The sequence below is a fragment of the Artemia sp. Qi Xiang Cuo genome, chromosome 16, assembly GCF_049724085.1.
Source record: "Artemia sp. Qi Xiang Cuo chromosome 16, ASM4972408v1, whole genome shotgun sequence".
Classification (NCBI taxonomy): domain Eukaryota; kingdom Metazoa; phylum Arthropoda; class Branchiopoda; order Anostraca; family Artemiidae; genus Artemia; species Artemia sp. Qi Xiang Cuo.
Window position 1 is genome coordinate 25,985,914 of NC_142809.1, and position 17,794 is coordinate 26,003,707.

The window sequence follows — 17,794 nt, forward strand, 5'->3', positions numbered from 1 at the left end:
AAAGCACATACAAATACATAGATTAAGACAAACACACCGACAATGACAGGCAAAGAGACACGCAAATACCCGCCCAGACACACACAAGCAAAGGAAGGGAGAGAGACAAAAAGACATACAAATATATAGATTCAGACATACAAACCCTCGTTTATTTGGAGTACCAAAAAAATTCAACTCTTATGATGGTGGATATGCGAGATTGATATCTCCGGAGATGATTGCACTCAAATAGAATGCCAACATAAAAATAGTAGTTGATGAAGAGGGGCATCTTCTTGCTAGTGCTTGTGGTAACTTGTTACCCAGTGTTAAACCATATCGTTAGCTTTCGGGTATTAGCATTCAAATAAAAGCAAAGACGAAAAGAAAGGCCTACTCTTCTACTACTATCATAAACCATATCTTGTCTACGTGCCGGAACTGATACCTGTGTAAAAGTGAACCTAGTGAACCCACTCTAAGTGAACCTAGATTAACCCAACTTTTTGCATGTCTCTCTCACTATGACTGTGTGTCTGAGCGGGTGTGCTGCCATCTATAATTGATCTATCCTAAATTCAACGTAACGATGCATAAAACATTAGGAGAAGCAAACACCCACCCAAATACGCAGGCAAAAAGAGTGAGAGAGACAAAAACACATACAAATACATAGATTAAAACATAAAAACCGACAAAGACAGGCACTGGGACAATCAAACACACGCCCAGATACACACAAGCAAAGGAAGTGAGAGAGACAAAAAACACATACAAATATATAGATTCAGACATACAAATCGTCAAAGACAGGCACTGAGATAAGCAAACACCCGCCCAGACACACAAGCAAAGTAAGTGAGAGATACAAAAAAATATACAACTACATAGATTAAGACACACAAACCGACAAAAGACAGGCAGTGGGACAAGCAAACACTCACCAAGACACACACAGACAAAGAAAGTGAGAGTATAGATTCAGACGTACTAATTGACAGAGAAACGCACTGGGAGAAGCAAACACCCACCCAAATACAAAGGCAAAGAAAGTGAGAGATACAAAAACGTATACAAATACATAGATTAAGACATACAACCGACAAAGACAGGCACTGGGACAAGCAAACACCCACCCAGACACACACAAGCAAAGGAAGTGAGAGACACAAAAACACATACAAATATATAGATTCAGACAAACAAACCCTCAAAGACAGGCACTGAGATAAGCAAACAGCCGCCCAGACAAACAAGCAATGGAAGTGAGAGACCCAAAAAACACATACAAATACATAGATTAAGACATACAAACCGACAAAGGCAGGCACTGGGACAAGCAAACACGCACCCAGACACGCAGACAAAGAGAATGAGAGTATAGATTCAGATGTACAAACCGACAAAGACACGCACTGGGAGAAGCAAACACCCTCCCAGATACACATGCAAAGAAAGTGAGAGATACAAAAACGTATACAAGTACATAGATTAGGACATACAAACCGACAATGACAGGCACTGAGAGAAGCAAACATCCGCCCAGACATATAAGTAAAGAAAAGGAGAGAGATAAAAACACATACAAATACATATATTAAGACCTACAAACCGACAAAGACAGGCACTGGGACAAGCAAACACCCGCCCCGACATACAAGCAAAAAGAGCGAGAGAGACAAAATCTAGTGCAAATTTATAGATTCAGACATAAAAAACGACAAGAATAGGACATGAGATAAGCAAACAACCCCCCAGACACACAACCAATGGAAGTGAGAGAGACAAAAAACACATACAAATATATAGATTCGGACATAGAAACCAACAAAGACAAACATGAGAACAGGCAAACACGCACCCAGAAACACAAGCAAAGAGAGTGAGAGAGACAAAAAGCACATACAAACATATAGATTTGAGCGGGTGTTTGCTTATCTCAGTGCCTGTCTTTGACGGTTTGTATGTCTGACTCCATATATTTGTATGTGTTTTTGTCCCTCTCACTTTCTTTGCTTGTGTGTGTGTCTGGGTGGGTATTTAATTGTCCCAGTGCCTGTCATTGTTGGTTTGTATGTCTTAGTCTATGTATTTGTATGTGTTTTTGTCTCTCTCCCTCTCTTTGCCTGTGTATCTGGGTGGGTGTATACTTCTCCCAATGTTTGTCTTTGTCGGTTTGTACATCTGAATCTATACTCTCACTCTCTTTGCCTATGTTTCTGGGTGGATGTTTGCTTCTCTCACTGCCTGTCTTTGTCGGTTTGTATGCCTTAATCTATGTATTTGTATACGTTTTTGTATATCTCAATTTCTTTGCCTGTGTGGTGGGTGTTTGCCTCTCCCAGTGCGTGTCTTTGTCAGTTAGTACTTCTGAATCTATACTCTCACTCTCTTTGCCTGTGTGTGTGTGGGTGCGTGTTTGCTTGTCCCAGTGCCTGTCTTTGTGGGTTTGTATGTCTAAATCTATATATTTGTATGTGTTTTTGTCTCTGTCACTTCCTTATCTTGTGTTTCTGGGTGGTTGTTTGCTTATCTCAGTGTATCTTTTTGTCGGTTTTTGTGTCTGAATACATATATTTGTATGTGTTTTTGTATCTCTCACTCTCTTTGCCAGTTTATCTGGGTGGGTGTTTGCTTCTCCCAATGTTTTATGCATCGTTACGTTGAATTTAGGCTAGATCAATTATATATGGCAGCAAACCCGCTAAGACACACAGTCATAGTGAGAGAGACATGCAAAAAGTTGGGTTAATCTAGGTTCACTTAGAGTGGGTTCACTAGGTTCACTTTTACACAGGTAACATCTCTGGCACGTACACAAGATGTGGCTTATGATATTAGTAGAAGAGTAGGCCTTTCTTTTCGTCTTTGCTTTCATTTGACTGCTACTATCCGAAAGCTGACGATATGGTTTAACACTGGGTAACATGTTACCACAAGCACTAGCAAGAAGATACCCCTCTTCATCAACTATTACTTTTATGTTGGCATTCTCTTTGAGTGCAATCACCTCCGGAGATCTCAATCTCGCATATCCACCATTAAAGAGTTGAATTTTTTTTACTCCAAAGAAATTTAATTCCTTACTGTCGTGACAATGCACGCATAAGTTTCCGATAGTGTTACCACTTGTACTTATTTCATAGTTTAAATACTTCTCCTTGTCAGCATTTAATGCTACAACAACACTATCACGTGAACAAACTTTCTTAAAATGCTTCATCTTCACTTTTTTTTATAGATATTAGTTATGTGTTTATCGTTCCACCGTGTAAAAAATACTGATTTAATGCATGCAATAAACCAGGTAGTGTCGATAACCGGCCATAGAGTACCAGTGGGAAAGCCATATCGTGTCTCTGAGCAAGCATAGAGCCCAATTGTTAGAGCCATAAGCATATTTCGCGTCATTTTAAGATACGTTAAAAAAAAGTTGAATAATTTCGAAGTCCAAAAAAAAAATTAGTAAAAAAAAGTGCTACTACAAATGATATTTTTCTAATACTAAAAGTCACGACTAATATTTCTATATCTTTCTCATTTTGAATTTGGAAAATATTAAATGTGATTTTTTTTATGTTTTAAGTATGTTTCAAGTCATTCTAAGAGATGTAAAAAAAGTTGAAAAAATATCATGTTAAAAAAAATAAAAAAAAAATTCAAAAAATAAAAACTAAAAAAAAAAGTATAACAAAATGGGGGGGGGGGGGGAGGGGGCCAAAAAGTTGGGGGGAGGGGACCCACTTGGAGGTTGGGGATAGGAGACCTTTGGGGGTTGAGGTCCCTGGTGGTTAGGGTCATTGGTGCTTACGATCCTTGACAGTACATACTCATAATCGTCTTACTACTTGATTTGCAAGGATTTCTATGGATTGTTCTGAATTTCTTTATTAAAATTCTTTTCTTGCCATCTACATCTGTATTAACATCAACTTTTGAGTATACTAGAATGTTATAGCATATTTTATAATGACAACACTGTTCAAATGACAGTTGTTAGAAGACTCTTACAATGATGATGGCAGATGTCATCGAGGTGATAGAGAGTAGTTATAGTGTGGTACTGTGGCGTGAATCGCTTGCAAAAACCCAAATGAATGACGTGACGTAAAACTTTTAACATGAAATGTTGAAAAGTGTTTCGGGGGAGATGAGGTGATGACAAAGGTGTGTCACAGGGGCAGTAATAGTGGATCATTGTGAGGTGAAATTCTTAGAGTATCAAACGCTAGCAAAAAAAGGGTGGGGGCTCCTCTGTTTTCAACAATATAGTGTTTAATGCGATTCCTTAGCGTATTTTCGGAGTGAAAAAGGTTGAAAATATCCTTGGGGGCGATAAGGACTGGCACCAAAAGGGTGATGGTGGGTGATGAAGGCTGGAGTTACCTTAAAAACAGTGTAGCAGTGCCATTCCGCTCTGGGTCATAATTATATTTAATGGTTTGGGTATCAATCCTTCTCGCAAGATGATCTTCCAACCTCTCCCATTAGGTGTCATTGCTTAAGATATACACCGCCGTTATTATGCAGCACCCGCGTGTGTACAGGGCTTAGGAGGATTCCCCTATGGGATTCTAGAGTCTAGCTTGTAAGATACAATGGCGTCTTCCATATTAGACATGGCCCCGGAAATCCTGGGGTCCTCCAGAAAAATAATGTATCAAAAATGGATGGGAATCTTGTTAATACAGAATAAATATTAGAACCCCTGGAATCCCACGGGGGGGGGGTTCAGGGGTGGAAATATTTCCAGCTGAGCGCTAGATTCAGGGATGCTGTGACGTTAGAAGGGGGCATGTCCTAGATATTCTATGATGATTTCACTACTATTACTACTTTTTAAATTATTTCGAGCGAGACCATTTTTATCCTATTTTATAGTCTAACCGCAGTCCGGATTCTGTCCCCGGAATGAGTTAACACTGACCAAACTCCTCTGTAATGTGCCGGATGGGTGGGAACAAGAATTTTTCGATATAGAATTTCCCCCTTTGCGTGTTTTGATATTTTTGCTGAAAAATGGGCCCTGGTTGCGTAAGGACTGAGACAAACTGCTCGGTAGACTGGACCCTCAATCAGAGGGGCCAGGGAGTGAGCCAGTACCCTAGTCGAGGGACGGCCACTGGGGGCTAACAAAAAAACAAGAAAACATTTAAAAATTAAATACTTGAAAATTACCACTCTGCGCGACGAAAAAAAATAAACATAAACATAAATGACTGGATAAAAAAGGCAGTACTGAGCTGGAGACCAAAAAAACAGGCCCCCTCCCCCCACAGACACCCCTCTTCCCTGGAGTCCTCTCCCCTCATCTTTCCTTAAATTACGCACTTAATTGTTTATATTTCTTCCTTTTATAAGCCAAAATAATGCCCAAAAATCGCATCTATTATCAAGGGGCCTCTGAAAATGAATACTAGGTGGAAGGCGAAATATATTTCTAGAATATTGTGAAATACTCATAAATTTAGCTCAATGAAAAAGGGGTTTCCTTAAAATCTCTTAAACCGCTTTAAATCCATCTCTAATATCACTCCCCCCTACCCTATTGGTTGCATGCAAGGACCTTTGATTTTCTATAACACACGGTTCTTTATTTGCGTATATTATGATTTGGCTTTTTTCACCTTTTGTATTTTATCGTGTTTTTTAAATGTCTTTTTCAATGTTTTTACTATTGCTTGTCAATTTGTTTGAAATAATAAAATCTTTATTTACAAAGTCTGTGTTTTAAAGATATATTCTTTTGGACGATTAAGGAGGTTACTTAATTGAATGAATCCTTAGTCTCTATTGCTATTAATACCTTGACAGCGATTGCCTTCAGGAGGTTGCCAAGTTTGAGACAGTAAAACGTCATTCTAGTGTTTGCCAAAAATAGGGAATCTTAGGTATCATACATCAGGATAATTTTAGAATGTTAAGAGTCGAACAAAATACTCGAAATGGTCTCATGGACGACTAGCTTAGGGCACAAATCCATTGAAATAAAATGTACCATTAGAGTACTAGCAAGGTCAAAGAAACAACTAATGAAATAAAGAAAAATGTATTGAGCGTTTCAGGGTAAAAATAAAATGCCATAAGGAAGACAAGTGTGTTGAGGGTTTCGGGCCAAAATGTCAAAATGGTATTATGTGGCAATTATGGTTGTGCAATCATTACGTGACCTTACATAAAGCGTGAGCCGACATTAAGTTAAAGAAAAATGCTTTGAGTGTTTCGGGCAAAAAACAGTATTACGTGGTAGTGTTGCATATTCATTAGGTAAGATGTGTTCTCTCGCTAAGTTATAAGCGGGGATTCGTCCATGGGTTCCCGTCGCAAAGTTACGTAAAATTGCATCAAGTGTATTAGACCTGTCCGTTTGAAACGGGATAAGTCGTGTGACGTCTTTGGAGTCCGGAGGGGTGTGTCTTGGGAGTCTTGCCTAGGTGTGATGGCTTGAGTGTCTGGTAGGTCCACGTATCTAATGTGCTATAAAAAGGCTTCTTCCACCTGGGGGGCATGTTTGGACATGTATAGGGGAAAAGCACCTGGAAATTTTGCCTTGAAACAAGGGTTGGCAATGGCTACTAACAGCATTTATTTTCAAATATATCCAAAGCAACAAGCAAGCCAACAAACATAACCAACCATCACATCCAACAAACATAACCATTAAACAACAAACATAACCAACAAATATAACCAACTATCAACAAACATAACCAACAAACCTAACCAACAAACAAAACCATCAACCAACAAACATAACCATTAACAAACAAACATAACCAAAAAATATCAAACCAACATAACCAACAAACACATCCAACAAACACAAGCGAGAATCATAACCAACAAACATAACCGTCAAACATAACCAACAAACATAAACAACAAACATAACCATAGACCAAAAAACAAGAAACGTAACCAACAAAACATAAACAACAATCACATCCAACAAATATAACCAACAAACATTAAACATAGCCAACAAACAACAGTCATAACCAACAACCACATCCAACATAACCAACAAACAACAAACATAACCAACAAACATAACCATCATCCAAAAAACATTACAATCATCCAAAAACCAACAGATATAATTAAAACCATAACCAAAACTCATAACAAACATAACCAACAAACATAACCATCCACCAACAAACAAGAAACATAACCAACAAACAAAAAAACATAACAACAATCACATTCAACAAATATAGCCAACAAACATCAGACACAACTAACACTCATAACCAACAATCACATCCAACAAACATAACCAAGAAACAACATAAACAATAAGAAATAAACATAACCATCAACCAGTAAACATAACCAACAAACATCAAACATAGCCAACAAAAAACAAACATAACCAACAAACATAACCATCATCCAACAAACATAAAAAACAACCAAAACCAACAGTAATAAGTAGTAAGGCAATAATAGATGTGAATCCTAAGCCTGAGGCATAAATATGTGAGCCATTTAACAAGTACATTGGCTTACCACGGTCATTCATCTATTAATAGGACCGGTATGTGCCATAGCACACAGGTTTCTGAGGCAACACCTATTTACTGGGCCAATCAGAGATGTATAAGGAATTACACAAGAATATGTGTGCAGTTTCACGGATACATACCTTACCATGGGCAGGTATCTATATATTTCGCGACTACAAGCCTTGTCAGACATGTTTTTCTAGGTTCTATAGCCAAAACTAAAGTTTGTCGTGTTACGTATTCAAAGATGGTCTCTGTAAAAATACTGGTTTCACCTGGAGGGAATATAATCATGTTTTTTCAGTATAAATACAGATACAATTAGTTTTTCTGGATCAGTTGAAAAAATATCTTGAAAAGGTAACCCTTTATTGTTAAATTTATTCATTTTTCCAATGGAGAACTCTAAAAGATTCTTGGTAAGTAAATATATATTATTTGTTTTTATTCGAGAATTTTTTCTATAGTTACCTACTAGGTATCTTTCATCTGGGGCTCATGGAACTATTGCAATTATCGAATGTAAATTCATATGTTTATGTGACAGCTGGTCAGCTTTAAAGGTATTAACAGAACACATGTAAGAATATTCATATTTAAGACTAAATTGTCTATCGTCTGGCTTTCAGCAAACTTAGCAATTATCAAACAAATTCGTATGTTTTATGAGACCCGTTCAGATATAGGCTATTTGGCTTAAAATGCTTCTTAATTACTTTACAGAAATATCTCATTTTTAACACTAGAATTGATCAATGTTTAGCCTTTAAATATAAACAATATCATTAATGTGTTGGAGTAATAGCTTTTGTTTTGCGGTGGGGTGAGGCTTATGGTTATTCTGAATTAATATCAAACGTCCATAATACTCAAAATTATGTGTTTTTTTCTTTATATTACGTATTTGAAAAATTTTTTATGATACCCATATAGATATAGGCTATTTGGCTTAAAATATTTCTTAATTACTTTAAAAAAATATCTCATTTTTAAGACTGAAATTGATCAGTGTGTCGCCATTTTAATATAAACAAAATCGTTAATGTGTTGGAGTAATAGCTTTGGTTTTGTGAGAGGAATGGGACTTAGGGTTAATCTAAATCAATATCAAAGAGCCATAATACTCAAAATTGTGTTTTTTTTCTTTATGTATCGTATTTAAAATATAGATAGTTTAAGCTCCAAGTAGTTGTGGCGTTCTTTTTTTTTCTATGTGTTTAAGATGATTGTAGTTTAGGCCTATTAGGTTATAAGTTACCTAGTGAAAAGACTGAAAATTAATTTTTATTCCAGGACATTGATGCTCAAAGTTCCCATCAGCATACCTCTTGGCCAAATCAGATGCTGGAAGGCCTCTAGCAGTAACAAGCTTAGCATATGAAAACCCTCCTTTAATTTGTATATTTTTCAAAGGAATTTAAAGAAAATAAGGCGCTTGTCGTGAAATCTATCCATATTCCATTTGCAATCTTAATTAAGTATACTCAACGAGACGAACGTTGTTTGCTCCATTAATAATTTCTAATCAGCTAGTTCTATGCGCGCGTGTGATTATTTACTCAAGGGCTAATTGACGAAGAAAAAAAAGAGCGGGCAAAAAAACCTTAATCAGATAGTGCTTTAACTTTGATACCTGACTTTAGGTCCTTATTTAATGACCGGTAAACATGTGAGTAGAAGCGCATTGAAATGCTTTATGAAAAAAATAGGTTATCACTTCTTAGTGAGGCGTTGCCAAATCCGTGTGCTCCGTTAATAATTTCTAATCAGCTAGTTGTATGCGCGCGTGTGTATATACTCATAGGCTAATTGGTGAAGAAAAAAAGAGTAGGGGTGGGGCAAAATAAACCTTAATCAGATAGTGCTTTAACTTTAATACATGCCTTTAGGTACTTATTTAATAGCCGGTAAACATGAGAGTAGAAGCGAATTGAAATGCTCTACGAAAAAATAGGTTATCGCTTCCTAGTGATGTGTTGCCAACTCCGTAACAGATGTTTTTATCGTACTTTCATTTATTTCATTCACATTAGCCAAACTTTACGTCATGTATGCCTACCAACTAGTAAATATGTACCGTGTTTTTTTCTGCTCAACTATTTTCAGTGAAATTAATATCATAAAAATGGTGAAACATAAAATTGGTTAAGCTGTCTTTATGTACTTTATATGATTGAAGTGGACAAATATTTAGCCAATATAATAGTTTAGAAAGAGCACGATTTGACGGGGTGAAAAATTGGCATAGTTATTGTCTTTATAAAATAGTGGATATTTCACATGGAAAATAAACCCTGTTTTTTATAGATTAAAATTGGTGAATTACCGCCACCATCAGCTCAAGAAGCACTTATTTGCAATGAACCTTCGGCAATCCTTACACTACCAATGGACCTTAGAGATGATGATGCTTTAGTTGTCGATAACATGCAATGGCAAAGGGGGTTTATAAATGATTTTTTGGGGGATATGGTTAGCCTAGACGATTTAAGTTTCGATATAGATATGGTTAAGGACCCGGAATGGACAAATAGATTTACAAATGAGTATTTGGGGGATAGCCTCAAAAGTGCATCTAAACCGGGTTCTCATGCCAATAATCATAAAGAAATTCCATCAGAGGACAATGTAGGCTGGCTAGATGAACTATCCCGAAACACAGTGGAATGTATACTCAGTGAATTCGGTGATTTTACACCACGAACAAATAATGCAGTTGAACAGACTGGGGGTGGTGCTATTGACGATTCTATCCCATCCCCCACCATTGAGGTTGACGATAGTAGTGAAACAATACCCTCACCAGAATTTATACTTCCAGATTTTTCCCCATCTAACTCTGCTTTGCACCATACGAATGTCTACAGCGCAAATTTCGGTGACCCCTTTAACTCTTTAATGTCAAGGGATATAATAACAGACCCCCTGGCTATTACTCACTCCTATGTTAACAAGATTCGAGCCCTTCTTGAACAACAGAAGGGGGTTTGGGAGGGAGGGACAGTTTAAAGGCATCAATAGCACTAAAAATATATTTTTTAAATAATAATGCGAGCGAACTCTAAGTAAAATACTTGCATACAAAAATGTTAGCAGTTCACCCGCATTTGTCAAATTATGAGGAGGTTTTTTTAGATTGGGTAAGCAGCATTGTGACTAAACTAGATAATTATAACGAGGGGGGTAGCGGGTCGGTTGTTTTATTCATAGAAAATTTAAGCGTTAACATCTGTAGTTTTACAAAGGATTTTATTATAAGAGGTGGACATGGAGGAGGAAGGGCTATTGAATAAAATATAATTCTGATTTGTAGGGTTTTCAGGGAATACAACGAACATCTTTCGATGCGAGGTTACAGTGTTTCAAGTATGCATTTTTGATTGCCACTTTTAGACCTCGATTGAAGGATGCTTCAAGAAAAAGTTTGACGAATTAGCAGTTAATGGGGATGGGTCAAAGTTTCCTAAAGTAGATTTTAATTGTTTAAATGGTCAATTTCCCGTAACATTAAGGGGGATAGATATGGTTGAGGGGGCTAATGCACATTTAAAGATTGATGTTACGGTGTTGCAGTATGAAACAGAATTTGAAAAGGGCCAGCGTTCTGATAAAAAGGGGATATTATTTCTAGTGAGGGCTCCGTCCATTGAGTCAGTGAAGCATTGGGTCTGGCTTTTATACACACCACCCGCAGAGCCTGATTCAATAGGACTTTTTAATCCAATAACCGATATTAGTAGGGTTTTGGGGGAGGGTAAAAAGGGGAAAGGTGTATGCTATTATTGTCCAACACGTCTCTCAAGATTTCGTAGTAATTTAAAGTTAAAGCATCACTTGAATGTCATGTGATTAAAGCAACACTGTAAACGTCATGGATACGAGGCTGTTGAAATGGTTAGCGGAGATAGAGCGATCTTACGTTTTAAGAACTTTCAGAACACGTTCCTACACAGCTATAAGATCGATTTAGACTGCGAAGTGAGACTCACAGACGTGTCCGATTCGTCAAATTCAAATCATTTTAAAATACACGAAGCCATATGGGTCTCTTACGCTCATGCGCAACGAGAATCCAGTAATACCATACAAGTGTTGGATGTAGTTGAGTCGTTTGGTGGTGAAGACTGCGTGCGCTCTGCATTGACCAGTCTAATTAAAAAAGCGAATGGTGCAATTTCTCGCCTTCGAAACACAAACTATCCTATGCTCCTATAACCAGATGACAGATTGGCCATTAAAAATCGTAAAATATGTTGGGTTTGCAAGGGATAATTTGATGATAGTGTTGGGAATGGGGGAAAGAGGAAAGTGATCGACCACGATCATTTATGGCAGGAAATTACGTCGAGAGGGAGTAACTTTAGAGGTTTTTCACATCAATCGTGCAATATAAACGTTAGACAGCAATATTTGGTACCGGTTTTTATACACAATTCTAATTATGATTTAAAGTTTATTTTACCGGCGTTGGCCCGCATTGCCAAGGGGGAGTTGTAGATAACGCATGGATAGATGGTTCTTTTTCATATAATATCATACCCAAATCATCGGAGAAGCTACTGCTGCAAGAATTCAATTGGAAAACAGTTGATAAGGGTAACACATGCCTGAATAAAATCTGTTTTTTAGACTCTTTCAGTTTCTTCCCGAAATTCTTAAGTCAATTGATTCAGGTACAGAAAAGTGACAATTTTGAGAGCTTCCCCTCCTTAAATAGTGCTTTCCCGATGATGAAATGTATGACTTATTTACGTGTTAGGGCATATATGCATATGATCACTACAACTCTGCCTTGAGGCTAGATGAGGTGTCATTACCGCCTATTAAAGCATTTTACAATTCTCTTACGGGCACTCAGTGCACCACTAGTGACTATGAATTTGCTAAGAAGGTTTGGGCCACGGGTGGGTGTAAACATGGGTGAGATTACTGTATACTATACTTGGTCAGTGATGTACTGACTCTTCTGGACATTGTGTGTAAAAAAAGGATAGAATTTATGGGGAATTCGGGTTGGATTTAGGGTATTATTCTTCCACTCCTCATTTGGTGATTGACCTGATTCTTAAAATCACCAAAAAAGAAATAGGTGTGATCGCCGACGTGGATCAGCATCTATTTGTAGAGAAATTAATGAGGGGTTGGTATGTTTTTCATGGGGACAGTATCATGAAAATTGATCCGACCGGACAGCACACCGATCAAAATTCAGATACGGTGTTTTTGGATATGAAATCCCTTTGTCCGTCAGCAATGTCTCACTATTGTTTGTCGTTTGGGAATTACAAATGGCTTAATAATCCTTGTGCTTAGAATTCCCCCAACATTGCTACCGTTGAGGAGACTGGTGTGCAAGGATGGTTTTTTTAAATTGACGGTTAAATACCCATGGAAATCCTTGACTCGGTAAAAGACTTTGTTTTCCCGTGCATAAATAGACCGGTGGGTAGGGACTCTCTGAGTCCCTACAATTTATTTTTAGTAGAGGATGCGAGTATGCACTGGGTGCCTTCAAAGCAAAACTTATTGCTGACCTCAACCCGGAACAGAATATCGTTGTAACTCACGTGCTATGTAAATGGATGGTGTCCATTGGCTTCAAAGACACAAAGATTCATAGAGCCCTCCAATTTGAACAAAAGTCTTCGATGAAAACGTTCATTGACACCTTTGTCAGTAAACGTTCACAAGCGAAAACAAAGGTTGAGAAGGAAATCTAACTCATTTTAAACTCAGCCTTCGGTAAAATGTGTGAAAGCTTACGAAACAGAGCTCGTTGTGACATTGTAACCAATCCCAGAGATTGTGCTTGAATCATTGTGGATCCAAACTTCACATCGTTCACAATCATAGACTCTTATATGGTGCTCCTACATCGTAAGAAAGAATCATCGTTTTAAATAAAAATACTACATGCGGGAGTGCAATAACAGAAATATAAAAAAAAACTCATGTTGTCATTTTATTATAATGTATGCAAGGTACAATGGCCGATTGAGGGAAAAGTTCAAGTGTATTGTGGGGACGCTGATTTACTCCTGTTAAAAGTTAAAATTGAAAATTTATTGAATGATTTGGAAAATGGAGAGTAAATTAGCTCACGAATGGACTACACCAAATGGAATGAATCTTGCTATCCAGAGCTAGTGAAACGCCAGGCCCCAAATCAATTGCTATGGCTAAAATCTGAAACCGAAACTGATCTGATATCCATTGGTGTTCCTTGTCTAAAGGTGTACAGTATGGAAAAGCTCAACAACGATATCAAACAAGTTTGCAAGGGGGTGCCTACACACTTTAAAAAAATAATTTCGATATGAGTGTCTATAGAAACTGTGTGGAACGTAGTTTAGTCCCAAGAGCGAAAGTCATGGCGATTCGCTCTTTACAATTTGAAAACTGCACAGTTAGAGTTGAGAAAAAAGCCATGTCGGCCATATCAGGAAAAGTTTATGTACTTGAGGATGGTGTTAAGGTACTACCACACTGCCACTATTTAATTTCAGACCGAGTTGAATGTGTAGAGTATAGAAAACAACTCGGCCTAGAAAAATTAACTTAAATTCTTTCATAGTACAAGGTGGGTCGTGGGTGTTTAAATTTTTGTTTTAATAAATTTTCAATATGTGTGTGCAAGGCAGAGCAGTTACTTCTTAATAATTTAATTTTTAATATTCATAGTGATTTAATGCCCCACCCGGCCTCGTCCCGCCACAGTGGGCCCACCGCACTTCCCGGCCGTCTCAGCGGCCGCCCCCGGGGTTTGGGGGGATCCCAATGTTTTTTTTTGTAAATAAAAAATGTGATATTATATTAAGTGTTTTTGTTTTCCTAGTGTCTATTTAAAATAAATGTTGAATTTTTTGCTATAAATAAATAAAAAAAAGTGTATTTATTAAATATAAAGTGCTTTTTTTCAAGTGTTTATTCAAAATAAATGTTTATGTTTTTGTTATAAATAAATAAATAAAAATCTTAAGTGTATTTTTCTTGTTTAATGTGCTTTTTTCTAATTGTATTATTTGTAAAGTGCTGCTTTTATGTTAATAATAAAAGAAAATATGATTCTTTATTGATTTTTTTCTCATTATTCTTGAACGGAGTAGAATTAGGGAAACTATTTGGTCATTAGACATCTATGGTCTAAAGTTAGTTGTAGGTGAGCTGTTGAAGAAAACAGCAATATGTATCAATTTAAAACACCAATCACATCGTTTCTGTATGGTCCATCAATGTCAGGCAAAACGACACTCTTAACTAAAATAATAAAAATTGTGATAAAATGCTTATGGAAAAACCGAAAAAAAAATCAACTTTTTTTACAGTATTTGGCAGGAGTTATATGATAAAATGAAAGCAATTGCTATATCGGGCATGCATATACAATTCATACAGGGACTTGATGTTTTCAACATTATTGAACCAAACTCTTGGCTGATTATTGACGATTTAGCTGAATACATTGAACAATGATCCCAGGAAATTTTACAATTGTTTATCGTTCGCTCTCATCATGAACATATTTCCGTTACTCTAGTTCTACACAATCTCTTTCATCAGAGCAAATTTATGCGAACACTTGCTTTGAACTGTACCTACTATATCATCTACAGAGTTGTTGGTGATGCTAGCTCGCTAATAACTTTCAATAAACAAATATATCCCGGCACCCCTAAATTTCTATTTTCAGCGTATAATCAGGCAACTAATAAACCCTATGGCTACATCCTATTGGATCTTATTCAAAATACACCTGAGGATTTACGTGTAGTCACTTATATTTTTGACAATGAAATCACTGTATATCTCCCCGTGAATAGTAAAAAAGGCTATGAGTTGGCATCATGACACTGAAGAAATTACATCAAAATAGACATTTATTTTCCGTTCTAGGCACTTCAAAACCCATACTTAGGAAAGCCATACTCAAACATGGTATTGACAATGATTTCATTAATCTAATATCTGCACTTTGTTTAAAATTAACCGAAGGCAATGTTCAACTGCCAGAAGTAGTTAAGCAACAGGAAAAGCAACATCGTTCCCTTGTACATGCCTTGGACTGTAAAAAGAAAGGAAATAACTTTTAAAGGAAACGTCTTCTCCAAGCGAGTGGTTTTTTTACACTTTTACTGCCAAAAATTGCAGGACTTATAAACAGTTTTCTTTAGATGGTTAAACCCTATAAATTGACCCCAATAGAACTCGCTCTTTCACCCATGGAACACTTTGAGGACAATCTGATTAAGTTCATTAACAACGAGAATATTGAGGATGATAAAAACTGCTTTTACTTCAAGATGCACTTCTCTGAGTGGACAAACATAAGCCCTATCCTGCGAGAGCCAGTGGCAATGTGACTGTCATTGATCACAAAAAAGAACCATCTCCTCAGGATTCTACTGATATTGCTGGAAAACAATTAAAGAAGGAGGAATTGGATTCGATAGTGTCGAGCATTGGAAATCTAATACCGCACTCATATCGTGAACAAAATAAACGACTCATAAAATATCTCATGGAAAGTGCTCAAGATCATATTCAAGTTGATAGCAAAGAGAAAGGAATTATAATTCCAGCAAAGAGCTATAATCTGCTTGATTTAATCTATGATATGGTTACAACTCGTAAAGGACTTTTATCATTTGGCAGTCATCTATACAACTTTCTAAATACATTAAACTTCCCCAAAAGCCTTATTAGCTATAGGCAACTTCTAAAAAAATTAAATTAACATACTCCTACCTCATCATCTAAAACAACATTAAAACATAAGGAAGTAGAAGAAGATTTTAAATCAATCTTGGAAAATACTAGCACACCTAGTGGAAACATTGATTTGACGATGATGAGGAGGAGGAGCACACAAATGACAGCTAGAAAAAAGCGAAGACGTATCAACTCAACGTTACCACTTCCACCACCACCCACTAGTATACAAAAGGGTAGTGGACGTTACACTACGTGTTTACGTTCAAAAAGGTTGAAGTTCTGAAACGTATTTATGAAAATATTGGTGAAGTGGGAAGTTTAAGCTGCCCCACCACTCTCTCCAAAGTCATTATTGTTCGCACTAGAAGTTTACAAGACTATCTACAAAATGAATCAAGTTACACTCTACAAAGAAACCATAGACTTCGTTCTAATCATTATCGAAAAACTAAAGCTTTTTTCCCCCTACATATAATGCAAGCAGATCTCTTAACTCTAGATGAGATTCAAAGGCGTCACAATACACCGTACAAGTACATTCTACTTGCAATCAGTGTTTTTAGTCGCTATGCATTTGCCATTCCCTGGCGTACACAGAGAGGCAGTTAAGCTGCTCGAGCTAGAAAATTATTCTCGAACAAGTATCATAAAAAAAAATTCAAACAGATCGCGGGAGTGAATTAGTTAATCCACATCTCGAAAAATTACTAATGAAATATATTACAATGCTATACCACAGTCATAGTTCCTATAAAGGCTGAATTGGCCAAACGATTGATAAGAGCTATTTGACTTTTAGTTTCAAGGTATTGTACATTGAAAAATACACCTGCTTTTATTCATGATTTAGATAAAATCATGTTGATTTGTAATCAACGACCCCATCGATCATTGTCCAACTCAACCCCAACGGAAGTTCATTTTCTGATCATGATACATTTGATACTTTTCTTAAACAATATTCCAATGAAACGATTTTGAAGAAAAAATTCAATGTTGGTGATACTGTTCGAATTAATAGAACAACTAATGTTTTTGAAAAGAGCAATTACTTGTGGTTAACTGAACATTTTAAAGTGGCATAAATCCTTGACATCAAACCCATATCTCATTGTCTACGAGACACCAAAGATAAAGAGCTTCTCGGCGGATTTTGTGACAGTTAAGTATAAAAACATAGAAACAGTAGTGAAATCTGTCAAATTGAAAAGATATTAAAGACTCGTACTCGCAGAGGCAAGAAACAGTTACTTGTTCGGTGGCTATTATACAACTTTGATTTTGATACTTGGATCGGTGTTGAAGACATTAACAATGTCCAATGATTTTTACGTAACATTTTTGTCCAACGTCTCCGATCCTCTACTATGATTTGAATAAAACAATTGATTTTTGGACGAAACTCTCTGCCGCCACCAAATTCGACGGTGCGTATGAAGTGGCTCTTGTCGAATGTATTCTCAAAAATACATATGAGATCCTGAGAAAGGATCGCAAATATGATATAAAAATTAGACCCCATGATTGGCCACCAACCGTTGGCGAAAAACCTAAAATTCAAAAGATCAATTGGTTGGATTATCCATGTGGTG

The 17,794-nt window shown here is 36.8% G+C and overlaps 1 protein-coding gene across 1 annotated transcript in view; it reads left to right on the top strand.

Moving 5' to 3' along the window:
- The window catches only part of LOC148942719 (uncharacterized), a 54,502-nt gene extending 44,003 nt beyond the window's left edge, over positions 1-10,499 (top strand). Inside the window, exons 6-7 of the mRNA XM_089102342.1 lie at positions 7,969-8,053; positions 9,798-10,499. Coding sequence (XP_088958468.1) covers positions 7,969-8,053; positions 9,798-10,499 — 787 coding nt within the window. The remainder of the gene's footprint in view (positions 1-7,968; positions 8,054-9,797) is intronic.
- The last annotated feature ends 7,295 nt before the right edge of the window (positions 10,500-17,794 follow it).